Source organism: Pelecanus crispus, chromosome 12 (genome assembly GCF_030463565.1).
Source record: "Pelecanus crispus isolate bPelCri1 chromosome 12, bPelCri1.pri, whole genome shotgun sequence".
Classification (NCBI taxonomy): Eukaryota; Metazoa; Chordata; class Aves; order Pelecaniformes; family Pelecanidae; genus Pelecanus; species Pelecanus crispus.
The window spans coordinates 9763558-9778971 of NC_134654.1; the positions used below are offsets into that span (position 1 = coordinate 9763558).

At 41.6% G+C, this 15414-nt stretch overlaps 1 protein-coding gene across 1 annotated transcript in view; it reads left to right on the forward strand.

Annotated features, from left to right (window-relative positions):
* The window catches only part of LOC104033656 (sphingosine-1-phosphate transporter SPNS2-like), a 138287-nt gene that overhangs the window by 86890 nt on the left and 35983 nt on the right, over window positions 1-15414 (forward strand). Inside the window, exons 5-9 of the mRNA XM_075720125.1 lie at window positions 1951-2017; window positions 4649-4791; window positions 5978-6130; window positions 7728-7917; window positions 14799-14864. Coding sequence (XP_075576240.1) covers window positions 1951-2017; window positions 4649-4791; window positions 5978-6130; window positions 7728-7917; window positions 14799-14864 — 619 coding nt within the window. The remainder of the gene's footprint in view (window positions 1-1950; window positions 2018-4648; window positions 4792-5977; window positions 6131-7727; window positions 7918-14798; window positions 14865-15414) is intronic.

A 15414-nucleotide genomic window follows, 5' to 3' on the forward strand; every position in this document is an offset into this window, starting at 1 on the left:
GATTAACCTATCATTTTAAATAATGTTATACTGGTTCTCTGAATCATTGCTTTGATTCATTTGAGGTCTAGGCCTTCTATAGCCAAGGTCTTTCAGGTTACTGTGAAATCAAGATCTCTTAAGACACTGAGCTGAGTTTTCAAAAGTGAGTGAATGGGAACCTGCTTTTATGTGACAGTCTAAATATCAGAGGTTTCAAGAGGAGTATGCTATATAACATAAACAATTTGAAATTCTGACTTGAAAAAATATTTTTAGTTTAAACTCAATTTCTGCCCAACCTTGAATTTGGCCAGTCTGACTAAGTTTGGAAAATGCAGCTAAGCCAATCTTAGGTGACTTGGTAGTTGCAATAGCAGTGGCCGGTCCTTTTTAGTGCTATTGTCACTGAAACAGCAGTTAGGAGAAATTGTGAAGTCTAGTGTAGACAAGGCTGAAGAGGGAAACTGTAGTGATCGTTCACAGTCAGTCTTAATGCAGAGCAGTGGAGGACAGCAAGCCCATAGGTGCTTGATGAAAGCAACAGACAGACTCAGATTTGGAGTAGTTATTTCCTCTGGCACTTTCTTTCGGCTGAGTTCCCTTATCAGCCCAATGCAGTATCTGATTGTTGGGACAGGAGGGAATTGCTGATTTTTTTTTTTTTTTTCCAATTTTATTTTTTTTAAATAGTGGCTGATCCTCTATTGTGACATTGTATGCAGGGTCAGTTCACATAGTTCGCATACCGATTCCCAGAGTTGGACAACACCCTGTGCAAAAGTAGCATCATGTGTTCATTTCCAGTAGGGAAAACGTGCAGCAGTTTCACCCCTCCCAGCTCAGGGAAAAACTTCTAGTTTAGGGTGGTGCATTTTACAAATTAGAGCACTCATCCCTGAGATAAAACTCACAAACATCCATTTGCTCTTGAGGAAAAAGAGATAGTCAAGTCCTTAACTGGTGAAAAGAATATCTTCCCAAGAGGGCCAAGGATGCCAAGTATTTACATAGAGAATTCAGTGAACTATGGTGAGCAAGAAATGGCAAATATTCATCCTGTTGAGCCTGATTCTGGGACTTAATTCTCTCAATATCCAACAGAGGTTTGGATCCGTGGTTTGATTTTTGGGCCCGTCTCTGTAAAAAGCCCAGTTTTGGGGTGATTACAGATGGCAACCTCCAAAGCTTAGCAGTCTGTTCAATAAAGGCATGTGATGGCTGACACCTGCCCTGCAGCAGTCCTGGCAACGTTTAGCCAAGGCAGTCTCAGCAACAAATGCAGCAGTTTGGAAAAATGGGAAATTCACATCCATCCAGTTCACTTTGAGAGAAGCGTGGCTATGTTCACCTTTATCTAGTCTCTTGTGAGCCACCTTTTGTTACCACAGTGTAATTCTTAGCATGTAGCTGAAGGTCCTACTGCCTCTTTATCTTCAGAGAGGATTTCCAAGCTTCAGGTCTGATGTTCTCCCATCAGACTGTCTTGTGCATTCTTCTTGGGTTTTCTTATAAGCTTATGGAAAATGGTCTCTTCATGAGTAATTAGAACCACGTACAATTAAATGGCAAGAAAAAATTTAATGATAAAATACGATGTGTCTTTGAAGGGCACTTCTTAACTGAGAGCTTGAACATTAAGTTGTTAAGTATTCATATTACTGTACAGAAAGGCCTGATGTAGAAATTGAATTGGGAAATAAATTCTTTTTGAGTCTTTGTTTCCATCCACTGTAGGTTGAAAGGTCAGCTATAAACTTGAGATCAGTGTCTGAATTTCCATCGTATTTGAGCATTTTTGGATCAACAGTGCTGGGAAGAGTTACATATTAGCCACCATCAGCTTCATCCCCTGTGTTTTTTCCTGCAGGAGAAGAGAGCCTAGGACACACAATTGATTGTGACTTTTTTTAATCTTTGTTCAAGAATAGCTATGATCGTGGTACTCTGACTGTCATTGTATTCTTGCAGTGGCTTGGGGTACATCACTGGGTCAAGTGTGAAGCAGGTTGCTGGAGACTGGCACTGGGCGTTGCGGGTAAGCTACTCTTAATAACATCATAATAACAGTTACATCGGTTGATCAGTGTTAGGAAGAATTCTATCACACAATTCCTCAACCTGTTGTTATATATAGAAGGTAAAGGATTGGAAATTGCATTTGTGAATATTAAGTGCATAGCAGATGCATTCTCTAAGCAAATGGGAAAGGTATGTGGTTTTGGCTTGTTGTACTTGTTTTTTTCCCTGCCTGGGAGCAAGAATGTTCCAATCACTTTATTATCAGTCAACCATGATTTCTTGATGGGGATGGGAAGACGAGGCATTGGCCTTAAATCAACTCCACAGTCTTTCAGTCCCCTGCTGTCAAGAAACTCTGAGAATGGCTTCCTGCTTTGAGGAAAAAACACTTTGTTCCAGTTTCCGCTTGTTTTTCTGCCCTGAGACAGTTGGTTTCCTTCTATTTTAACCTCTTGGGACCTTGATAAATGTGTTGAAAAGATAATACACTCCAATTGCATAGGCACAAACAGATCCTCCACACAAAGATGTCTTGAAAGAGCTGAGAGGAAGTGGCCCAGCAGAACTGTTTTCTGACCTTTGGCAGTCTGGGTGGCATGAGCCCCCGTGAGGTGCGTTCTCTGGCTCTGGCACTTCATGAAGACAATGAATCTCATGAAGCTCAGGCCAACACCATTTATAATGGCAGGTGATGAAATACATGGGTTCCCATCTCAAGCAAATGTGCCCTTCTGTGACACAGGCCATTCCCTCCCTGTCCAGCAAGGGTAAGCAAAGCCAGGAAAATCACCGTGAACAGTTCATCTGCAGCTAGGAGAATGGAGAGTAGTTTCCAGCTGTGAACCTGAAATGAAAAGTTTAATAGCCTTCAGCTTCACACCAAGAGGATGGCTACCTCTTTCAATAGCAGAAATGCTTTAAGGGTAAAATTAACTTTTTAGCAGAGGCCAGCACAAGGAATAAGAAACCCCAAAGCCCCTCCTCCTGGTCAGTGGGCTTTAATGAGGTTGATATGTTGAGCACTCTTGTGTTTCTATCTGTAAAACCGAAATGATTAATTTGTGCAAAGAAATCCTCACTAGCACCTTTCTCTTCAGATGATGTCTCCACAGTTATCCTGAGAAATCCAGGCTATCTGCAAGACTGTGCCACTTACAGTGGAAATCATGATGTCATAAATGACACATTGGTGCATGATTCCGTGACTGCAAAATTGTGGGGAATCTGACAAGCTGCACACTTCTGTGACGGTTGCTTTGGACAGCACTGCTTAGTTCTTGTAGTCAAAGAGCACATGTTGAAAGCTTCCAGACATCAGCGTAAAGCAGCCTCCCTCCCTGTGGCAATTATTGTGCTCTTGCAAGATGTACAAGATTCCCCTAGGTGATGCTTCCCTCTGTGATCTCCTGTGGTCTCCAAATCTGGAGGAGGTCAGGAATAATCTGTACTTCAGTGGGCTGAAGAAGACAGAAGGGCACTTTGGCAAGTGGCAGCCAGATCTCTGGATCTAGCAGTAATGTCAGTGTTTCATTGGAGCATTACTGAGTATCAATGGAGGTTGTCCTGTTGGGGGATTAAGCCTTTAGATAAAAATCAAAGAGACTTTAAATTATATGGCCCTAGAAAATCCCAGCGTTGCAATTTTTTTTTTTTTACCAGTGCTGTGTCTTATTTTTAGCTGTAATAAAGGTACTGTATCAGGCTTCATTTATCCATGGATGAGGGATTTTCCTGACTTTCCAGTTCTGAAATGTTTTTGTTTTCCCTTCCCTAGAGGAATTCTGTGTTTGTCATCTTTGGACGTGAAACACTGCTCTATGTGTAAAGACCATTCTCAGGTTATTATTTGAAGCATATTTTTTTTGGAACAGGAATTTATTTTTAAAATTACATGTATAGAAGAGATGATAGTTCGGTGAAAATCTGTGTTCCTGTTTTCCTAACAGAGATATTTTCCATTCTGACAATGATGGAATTTCAGTGTTAAAATAGAATTATGTTTGTAGCTTGCAAAACACTGTGGGATCTTTCTATTTTGGTCTAGTGATTGGGAGAAAGGAGTGGAAACTGGAAAACCTAACCCTTGTATGTGTTGTTTTCCTGTCTTCCAGCCTGAATTTTTAATGTTTCTTGGTCTGCTGTACACTGAGGTAATCTGAGGAACCTGCCTGAAAATAGGAAGGCATTGTGGGTTAGCTGGAAGAGGGATGCATGTCAAGCAAGGATTTTCAAAGCCAGCATGCTCCCTACATCCAGAAATCTTGCACCTGGTCTCATTGCCTTTAAAAGGCTTCTGCCTTTCTCCCGGAAACTAGTTGGTGTCTTAGCCCAGCTGGGAGTAGGTTTCCAAAGAGTTAAACATTTCTGAAGGACTGTATTTAGATGAATCTTGGTACTTTAATAACACAAAGAAATGGACTGCCTTAATCAGAGTATTCTCAGAGCTGCATGCTTCCAGAGTGAGATAAGAGAGTCCAGGGAATGACAGGGAGGAAGGAAAGGAGCAGATGCCTCGGTGTGCTTACAGATTCTGGCTAGCTGTAAAGAATCAAGTCACTGAAACAAAACTAATGTAATCTGCTTCCTATGGACCAGTCAAAGCAAACGCTGCTGACTCCTGTGCTAATTCCCTGTTCCTTTCTTGCAGGTATCTCCACTCCTGGGAATGATAACAGGGACACTCATCTTGATATTTGTACCTGCTGCTAAAAGAGGAAATGTCGAACAACTCGGGGGACAGCTGAAGGCTCGGACCTCATGGCTAAGGGACATGAAAGCTCTGATTAGAAAGTAAGAGCACTCTAGTAAAAAGCATGCTTTGCCTCTAATGCTTAATTGGAACATGCAACAGCCTGTACTTCTTAGCACTGTGAGACTGGAAAGTGACAACATGCAGGGAGTTGCAGGAAGCTTAGTCTGTGGACCTAGGAAAGAAAATCACAGTTAGGTTTTCATGAGGTATCGACTGCAGTGACAATGACGGATTCCAACTTTTGCTCTAACTTTTCCAACATTGAGATCTAAGAGAGAGTCTGCTTTGTTTGGCTCATACTTCAGACAGATCAAGGCTTTTGAAGTGTAGAAATTACTGTGTTCCTGTATTAATTGTTGTGCCACTGTTGTTCAGATGCTTATATCCTTTTTCTTCCTTGAAAGAGCTACTCTGCTGAGGGGGAAAAGACAGTTAAATGCCAGAGCAATTTAAGAGGAGAAAATACACAAAAGCTTGGAAAGTTTAAATATATATGTTTATACAACCACATGTGACTGAATGCATGAGCACTGAATGTGCTTGGGTGCTTGTATATGTGCATAAAAGATCACATGCTCACAAGTGTTTAAGCAGCTGCCCTTGCTTCCAGAAAATTTGCCTGTGAATGTGCGAATACTTGCACTTGTGAATTCAATGTTACATCAGAATTCTGATGGGAAACTTGTGGTGTCCTTCATTTTTAGAACTGCTGGCTAGAATGCCTTCCTGGTATTGTCAGCCAGTATCAAAGGACTCTGAAAAGTGATGATGGTTAATTTATCAATATTTCTATATTACTTTTTTTGTTAGTTTATCCAAGTAGTAATCATATGGTGGCATGGATGGGGAGGGAGAAGTGAAACTGGTAACCCAGGTAAACAGGTGATATTACAATGAAAGCCCTGTAATTCACACATCATGTCTTAGTGACTAAGTACTGATGGTCTTCTGAAATGGTCCCATGAAAAATGGTCTCTTTGAAGCACCTTTGAAGAGTTAAGTACATTATTGTCAATGGAGCATCACATGTGAAGAAATACTCCATGCCTCTTATTCCCCATTGCTTTGTACCTTGTATTATCTCTGCCCTTTGGCAAAGGGAAGTTGCTAGTATGGGGGAACACTGTGTTTTGTCACTGAAGTGCTGTCTCCTGTCCTGGGGCTCCTGCTCTTTCACTTTTCCCACCAAACCTTCTCTTGGTTTTGTCTCTTGCGTCTCCACAGCCGCAGCTACGTGTTCTCATCATTGGCCACCTCAGCTGTCTCCTTTGCCACAGGGGCACTTGGCATGTGGATCCCTCTCTACCTTCACAGAGCACAGGTTGTGCAGAAGACAGCAGAGACCTGTGGCTCACAGCCCTGCAGCACCAAAGATAGGTGAGATTCACACTCCACTGCTTTAAAAAGGGGGGAGAAGGGAGTTGGGGCTTATTTACCAGAGGAAACGGGCAAGTCCCATGGAGTCAAGTTACTAGAATGTCTGTAATTTCCTCTAGGTCTTTGCAACAATGATAGGAAATGCTGGGATTGTAAACTAGGTTTTATTTCTCTTCTTTTCTTCATCGCATGAAGTCAAACCAAGGGAGAAGCAATGACCTCAGCTCTGTCTTAGTTCCCAGGCTATAGTGCAGAAGTAGAAAAGAGACTGCTGTCTTGCCTTAGAACATGTTTGGAGAGCTGAGAGAGAGTTTGGTTTCTTAACACCCACACTGTTTTCTGTGGTAGCGGCAGAATCAGCTGGCAGGTTGGGCAGCACAGTGGTGGCTCTAATTCAGGGTTCCCCTAAAGGCTGCAGGGACTGACCCTGAAGACTTTTGTTTCTGTGTGAGGGCAGACTTCACTGTGTTTCATTGCTCTGTACACTACCGTGTATGCTGAGTTTTGTTGAAAATGGTGCAGAGATCTGGGACACTTTGGTCTGGATTGCCTGATGTTATACGGTGGTTTGGGTTTTCAGTCCTAATTATATAATATCACTTGCAGCACATAAGCTATGAAAAGTAATTCATCGTTTTGTGCTTTACCATGATGGCACAAAACATAAAATGCTAAAAAAGCATTTCTCCAGGTAAATAAAAGATACAAAAACCCTGCCTTTTGTCAGCTCTTTTGCTTTTTAGCTTGGGAGGGAAAAATAACATTAAGAAAATCTTGCTCTAGCTGACACAATCCCATCTCAAGTAAACTACTTAGTGGTTTGGAGTACCATCAACTAGAGCACCCAGCAGGCAGTCTCAGTCTATTCTGCAAAAACACAGTGAGCAGAAATACAGCTCCAGTCAGACTGCCCATCTTCTGTTTACAAAGAGAAGTTTTCCACTTCTTGATGACACCTGTATTTTGAGCTGCCCTGGAGCTACTGTAATGTAGTTGCCAAAGACTCTGTAATCCAAGTCCTGCACATACAATACGAAGAATCCTTGACAGCTCCTGGCTCATTAAATTTAAATTAACACATTTCAAATGTGTAACATAACAGCAAAATAATCTAATCAGGCTTTTTTGAAGTGGTCTGAAAGGAGTTAGAAAGTCAAAGTATGTTGAAAGTCACTGGTATTTGGAGTCTTGTTAGGTTTCCTTCCCCTTAATCTTCCTTATGCCTGTTCTGTCCACAATTTCCCCTGACATGATCAATGTGCAGGTTATTACTTAGTTTTGTGCATACATAATTAGCTGTACAATGCACTTGATAGGAAGCTCAGTTCCACACAAAGAAGCATGAGCCCTTTGCACCTGTGTGCATGTTGATCAATGAATTTCATACGCTGTGTTTTTCTTAATTGCAGGGAGAGAGTGCTAAAATCCCAAGCACTCAGCAGGGGAACTCATTTGTTTTATTCTAAATTTGCAAAGCCAATGTGCAGATTTCCATTAGTCAGCTTACCCTAATAATTTGTTCAAAGACCATGTCCATTTTTGGGAAAAACTCCAAAAAAAACACCTGTCTCTCTTTTTTCTTTTTTCTTTTTCATAGCTTGATCTTTGGAGCAATCACATGCTTCACTGGTTTCCTGGGTGTAATCACAGGGGCTGGGGCAACCAAATGGTGCCGGTTAAAAACCCAGCGAGCCGATCCTCTTGTCTGTGCTGTTGGCATGCTAGGATCAGCCATCTTCATCTGTCTGATCTTCGTTGCTGCCAAGAGCAGCATTGTGGGAGCCTATGTAAGTATAATCCTTTGCATATGCCAGTCTCGCTCTTGCTCTCTCTACCAAACTCCTTAGAAGACTGTATGCATTGTCCCCTGCAGGAAGGCCGAGATGTTGGTCTTGCTTTTCTCCTTCTGAATGTCCTTCATTTTGCCCCTTGGCATTTTGGCACTATCTCAATTTGCCAGAAGGGAAAATTATCTCTCAGCTGCTTATCCCCTCTTGCTAACTGTTATTAGAATTTAGAGCTGGGGATTTAGCGCATGCGTGGCAACCCACAGTTCCCTGCCTTTGGGTTGTTCTATCTGTACTTCTGTCCATACCTCTATCGCTCTTGCGTAATGTTTTGGTACAGGAAAATCGGCCACTTCCCTTACAATAAGGGTATTGTGGTTGCAGTGGTACCAAATTATAATTACAGTATAATTTGTCTGTGGGTATGCTTTTGGCTATCTGTAAGTACCATTAATTTCCATAACTAGGTAGCTTGCTGCAGACCGATATTAATTACCATGTAATTTCAATTTGTTGTTATCTCTATTACTATAGCACCTGAAAGTCCCGGTCATAGCCCAGGAACCCACAAATACTTGATGCTGCACAAATGCAGATTAAAATATGGCCTCTCCCAGAATTTTTGTAATTGAAGTATGTAAAAAGGCATCAGACAGATCCAGACAAATAGACTGAAGGGAAAAGGAAAAACTCAAGTATAATAATCCAGCCTCAGGCTAGAATCTTGCTTTCAGCAGAGTAGAAATCCAGTACACTGAACAGGTCCCAGGTTCTCTTTCAATGTAATAGGGAGAAGCCTGGGACCTGGGAGAAGTTTCTGAAGGGAAAGTGTGAGATGGTTGGAGTAGTGGGATAATTTCTGAAAGCCCACCCTTAGCTTCCACACTGCAGTGCACACTCCACCCAGCAAGGAGAATTCATTTACAATTAACCAATCAACCAATCTACTGCGGTTCCTTGTTTGTCTATGTTTCTAGCACTAGCCTAGCCATGATTATTTTCTGAGTATTTCAATAGCTGCCATTGTTACGGGGAAACAAGGAGTGAAAGTTTAAAAACATTAAGATAGAACCAAGAATACCTACTCTGGCTGTTTAGAAAGTGTCAGAAGGATATTCAGTCCTCTGGTTTGTGGCATGGTCTAGAACTAACCTTTGATTCAGTGATCAGCAGAAAAATGATCGCCTCAGACAACCTAGGGTGTTACTGGCTGGCCAAGCGTTAACCCTCCTTTCATCATCAGCTGTCTCCGAGTGAAGAGATCTGTCACATCCCTCCGCCTGCCCCTCCCCTCCACTTCTTTGTGCAGCCAGCCCTATGATTTTCTCCTTTCTCAGACCTGATGACAGACATGTTCATTTGTGGTGTGTAGTCTCTTTATGCAGAAAGTCCTCCCTTTCTAAGCTGGAAATACTGTTTTCAAAAATTTTGCAACAAAAGCTGGCTATTGGTCTCATTTTCATCTTTTTTCTTAGTGGGTTTTTTTTTTTTTTAAATAGCCATGTGGCTTCTGCATTGTGTAAATATATAAATAGAGATGGTATTATTTAACCAATCTTAGAAACAATTTATTTTATTATGCATGAGCACTAAATCTAATAAAGAGTAAACGATTTGCAAAGGAAGTTACATCTGCATATGGAAGGGATATGGAGAATATAAGCCTATTTGCTGATGCTGTTAGGCTGATGCATACATTTGTTGCAGGTAACACTGCCTCTCTGTAGCCCTAAATATGCTTTCTCTGCTGCTGGAAAACCGATGCAGAGAAAGCAAATGAGAGTCTAGTTATTGTGCCAACTGCGGAGTCAGTGGTCTGAACTCTCTTCTGACAGTCGGCAAGTTATTTAACTTTGTTTTGCCTCTGCAAAAATGATGATTTTTAACTTACAAAGGGTCAGGGTAGCTTAGATCATGAATGTAAATCAACTAGAGTTAGAAGATCTATGGCCAAGTCATCCACTATAAATTAATATAAACAGAAAACAATGACACAACACCTGCTGCCTTTGCTGCTTAGTGTTACAGGTGCTAACTCCACTGAGAGAACAGGTCTATGTTGGAACTACCAATGTCTCATAACACAAGGTATTATCGTGGTGAAGCTATGTATCAGTTGAATTGACTTATCAAGGCAAGTTTCAAACATGAGCCCTTGTTTTTCCATGCCAGTCAATGCTATTGCAATCTTACAGACTTCCAGAGTGTTTAATTCCCTTGTATTTCCCTAGGAGACCTGTCTTGCAAGGTTGCATGGTGTAGCACTTTCTCATTACTGTCTGTTTTAAGTCTCATTGGTCCAAAATGAAGGAGAGACTGTTCTCTAACTCTGTAGTTGGAATACCTAGATATGGTGGACAGCGTGATGGTTACCTTCCTCATCTCGGAATCCATGATAATAGCTTGTTCTGGAAAGACTACAGTAAAATTTATGGGTGGACTTTCTCATCTCTGATAGCTTCCTTGACAGCTCTTGTCCTGAAACAGCATCCTTGAGTTCTGTATGTCTGTGAAAGGCAAGAGCAATGTTCTGGTGTGTTCCCCAACATGGTGGTATTTCCAGACCTTCTGTACTGTGACTGTCCTTAGACTTCTGTCATTGATCACACCATGCTAAAATTGAAGGGTTACTGGTTTTGGACCCCTCATTGGGTCAGATCCTTAAAATTATCACTTCCAAGCATTTGGTTGTGTCTCCATGAGATGGTGTTCTCTCACACTGAGTTGTGGTGGCCACCAGATCACCATCTCTCTCCCTGCTCTAGTTAACAGTCAAGAGTTTTTAATTTCAGCTGATACTGGCATCAGCACAGATGAAGTGTTCAGCACTCCAGCAAGAATCAGCAGAGCCCTTGCTTTTTAGTTTCTGGGCTTTTTGGGTTTTGGGTTTTTTTGGAAAAGACCTCTATATCCTTTGGCATGATCATCTTGTCCCTCACAGGCTGTCAACTCTCTCCTCTCTTCCTTCCCTAAACAAGTGTGCTTTTTCTCCCTTGCTCAGTCCTGTCTGGGCAGGGGAGGACCCTGAGGGCAGCTGCTATTCCAGTTCTGTAGCAGCCACTCTTACCTGGAGCAGGTAGACAGACTTCTTTTTTCCATCCAATCTTTTCATACTAATCCAGTAAATTACTGGCAGTGGTAGAAGTGGCTGGAAAGGTGGAATAAAACAGCATTCTATATCACTTAGCTGCCCAGACACTTGTATTTCTGTCTTTTCTTATCTTGCTTGGCTGTATAGTCCAATCAGTTCATTATCTGTGTTTCTTGCAGCGTGTGGATTTGTGTGTTGTAGTCCAGCTCTTTAAAACGGCAATTTGCATATCTTTCGGTCCCACTCTTTCTGAAATACGTACTCTTTGAAATGTTGGTTTTCAAACCTGTCTCTTGAAACCCATTAGCTGTATGGCATCATTGTATCACACTACTCAGACATTTCAATAGCAGATTTTAGACTAGTTTAAATTTCCAAATGACTGGAGAGAGATGCTTTGCTTTGCCTTCCTTTTGACACTGTTCCAAGTTCCTGTTGTACCTCAATTTCAACATCTATTTCAATTCCTCAAAGACATTTTGTGATCTTGCAGAAACAGCAACTCCCAGGGTAAAACATTGCCACAGAGCTTTTACAGCATCTCAGGCTCAACTCCAGGGACTTTTGTTCACATGTGTTGGTGACTTACCTACTTCTGAGTCATCGATATTGCCCAACACTGAGATGGAGTTAGACTTGCTTCAAATTCAAGAATACATGTGGGAGTCTTACCCCCCATTTCAAAGAGAAATACACATAATGAAGATGTAGACAGATACGCACTTTGCAAATAGCCATGGAAGGAGTTTATAACCTGCTTAGATTGCTGTGAGAGCTGCTGGTGTGACCACTCTGAAACTACGTACCATTTTGGGGAATCAGAATTTGCGAACTGATCACATAAACAGAAGACTTGAGAGGAACATAACTTCTATCAGCTCATCACAGATCAGCAACTGGACACCAAATGGAGATGGTGAGATATTATACAACACAGCTGGATTCAGAAGAAGATGCATCTGTAGAGCTGAAGTCTTGGTGTAAAATGAGGCTTCAAAAAGTGTGTGAGGAGTCAAAACCGTGACCATTTCAGGAACTATTGATCTGTTCTGGAGGCTGCCCTATTTGCAGTAAGCGTCCCTAGAGTCTCTCTCCAGCAGAAATACCACATATCCTCATATGCCCTTTGCAGTAGATGAACTCATTTTCATAAATCCCCATTAGCAGCTGAAGGACAGACTTTTTTTAATGTCAGTATCTTTTGTCCTACTTTTTGATCTTCCTCTTGTTCTTCTTTTCCTTTTATCAGTATCCACATATTAAGCATGTGTTTCATGGAAACATGTTGGGTGAGATGCATATTCAACAATTCAAAACTGGTGCACTCCGAAGTTTGTAGCATTTCAGTGATTTATTTATAGGACTTGTGCTGAATTCTTGCAGAAGGGTCAAGTTTTACTTGCTGCATGTAATAATTCATGTGTGTTATGTGTAATTTCTATAACCTTAAGGCAAGCAGTTGCCTGTTTGCAATATTGTATGAACAGGCAGGGCACGTCAATGCTGCATTCAGAAGTCTGATTGCATCTTTCCCAAGCTCAATTTAATATATTCAGCCACAGAACCCCAGCAACAGCAGCTGCAAAGCTGTAGTAGGACAGATTTCAGAGCAGGTCCTGAGAGCCCACCTGGGGCTCTGGTATGCCCTTGCTACATGACACATGGCTTCAACTCCCATCAGCACCTTGATGCACTGGATCTGTGTTTCTTAGCTTGGCAGTTGTCATTTCCAGTGAGAGCCAAGTTCAAGGCAGGCCAGCGGACAGTGGGAAAATGGAAAGAGGAGATTTCCTAGCTGACCAGCTGGGGTGTAGTGACTGTCTCGGACACCATCACAGAGGAAGTAGATCCAGTCACAAAAAGAGGGAATAGGGAAGGGGAATGTGTGGGAAACAAAGACAATTATAGAAACAAATAGAGGAAGTTTTCTGCAGGTCAATGCGTAAGACTTGCTAAATAAAGCAGAGTGTTCCTGGCAGTGACATGATGGTCTGAGGGGTTTAGGCAATCTCAACCGGTGTGTGGGAAAGACAACTGTGGTGGTCGCATCAGAGCCATAGCTGCCAATCTTGGAGGTCCTCCTCCCACCCCAAACTGAGCCTGTGCAAGTGGCAGGGATTAGGACAGTGACTGTGATTGTCAGCGCATCAAAGCTCACACACCACAAAACAACATCCATCTGAATGTTTCCTCAGAGCAAAGTGTACTGTGTATTTCTTGACAGCTTTGTTTCATTAATGAATTGTAGTCTATTCTATATAACAAAAACTGAGTATAAAGCAATTGAAAGGGGAATCTTCAATACCTGAATCCAAATGTCCATAGCTGTTATCTCCAACTACCAATAGGGATTTCAGGAGTAATATTTTCTCCCTAGATGCCACAGAAAGAAGTGGGTTAGCTGGGCAGAAAGCAACCTTCTGGGGGACATCTAGTAAAGGAGTTTTGCTTGCCTTCTTGCTGGTGGGGAACAGGGGAGCTGGTTTTTACAAGTCTGGTTATTTACATAGCACTTTGTCTATGTGTTCTGCTCTTCATAATACACAAAGGGAGAGGAAAATGTGTGCATGGAAGATTTTCCATCCTTGTTTTTTCATCCTGTTGAACCTACATTTCTTTGTTGAATTGTTAACCTACAGCATAAAAGCAAAAGTTTCATGATTGAAATATGGGTAAAAAGCTTTTTGATGAAGGCAGTGTTCCTCCTGAAGTCATGTCACCTTTGCTCCATTGGACTCAGTTCAATGAACATTTCTTTTAACAAAGAGGCTAGGTTAAATTAGTTTCTCCTCTTGATCATTTCCAGTTCTTCAACTGCTGTAAGTGTTTGTAGAACCATTTAGTGGACTGCATCAGGGAACTGATTTGGGTTAAAAATAAGAAAAATAAGCAAAACAAGCCCCTCTTCCCTTACCTCCCCCCAATAAAACATTCTTTGCTCCATCTCGGTTTCCTGATCTGAATCTTTGCTTGGCTCTGTTGTACCAGCACAACTGAGAAGGCAATATGGGATGGGAGTAAGTGAGGAGGGAGTGCCAGAGGTGGAAGGAATATGTGGTGGCTGTTTATACCACACCAACACAAAAAGAAGCTCACCTCCTGCTACATACACAGGGCTTCTAATGTGTCTTGTTGACCAACTCCACAGAGTCAAGTTATATTTCACCATAAGATACTGATGTTGCAAACCCCATACTTAAGTCCTGTCCTGACTGTATGTAGATATTACCAATGTAATGCTTAAGTTCTTATAGTGCCTAGACCTATGTCCCCCCAAAAAAGGATAGCCATATGCTAGCAGGGGAGGGAAGGGATCTTGCACATAGTGGGTAGAGAACCTCATTTGGTTTGCTACAGAGCTTAACACATAACTTGATTCCTAGTGATGAAAATGACTGTGTTTTGAGGAGTTGTGGCCTTCTTGTCTTTTCTAACTGGCTTTTTGGAACAGAATGATTTAAGTATGGAAGCTCAGGGCTGTCTCTTCTTGCTGGCTTCTCATATTCTTCTGTTACCAAGTGTGTCAGCCTTTTATTTAGCTACTCTGTAGATCATAAACAGTTTACACTAGTGAAGTTGCAGGCCAACCCTCTAGAGCTCTGATAAAAATCTATAGTTTTCTAATACTCAGGATAAACCACAACAGTAACCAGGAGTGTATTGTGTACAGAAGAATCCTTTGAGCACGTTTGAGACAAATAAGCAACAAAGGAAAGTTTGTGACAGGTTATTTTTCCCTTGAATGTCAAGTGAATAAATCTTCTCCTTTTTGTGTGTTTTGTTACAACAGATTTGCATTTTTATCGGAGAAACTCTTCTGTTTTCAAACTGGGCTATCACAGCAGACATACTAATGGTGAGTGTATTTTGGAACAGCATCTTTCTCTTCTGGTGGCCAGAGCAGTTTGTCAGCTTGCAAGAACAACCTGAAGTTCACAGCTTCTTCCAAATGCCTAGCCCTTACTTCAGCCTATTCTTTTTTTTTTTTTTTTTTTTTAACTTGATGAAAAGGAAAGTGAGATAGAGAGAGAAAGAAAAAAAAGATTATTCTTGTCCTTTGTTCTGAGCACCAGGGAGAGGAAATGTCCAGAAGGGACACCATTACTGAATTCAGAGTTTCCCCAAATTTTAAGTATTTGCGCAAACCCCCATATGCAAAGAAATCAGCCAGCATTTCCTAATAGTCAGCACATTAGTGGATTTTGTTATCAATAACTCAGCTTTGTTCTGCAATAGGAAATCCTTCCCTCCCTCCCTCCTCTGACCACAAAGGCAGCCGTCTACCTCTCTCTTTGGCTTAACTCCAGCAAACCTACCATTCAACACATACACAATAGAAAACCACCTCTGGGAGAGGAGAGAGGAAAAGAAAGTATAAAGAATTTTTGGACTATGTCCACCTTGTC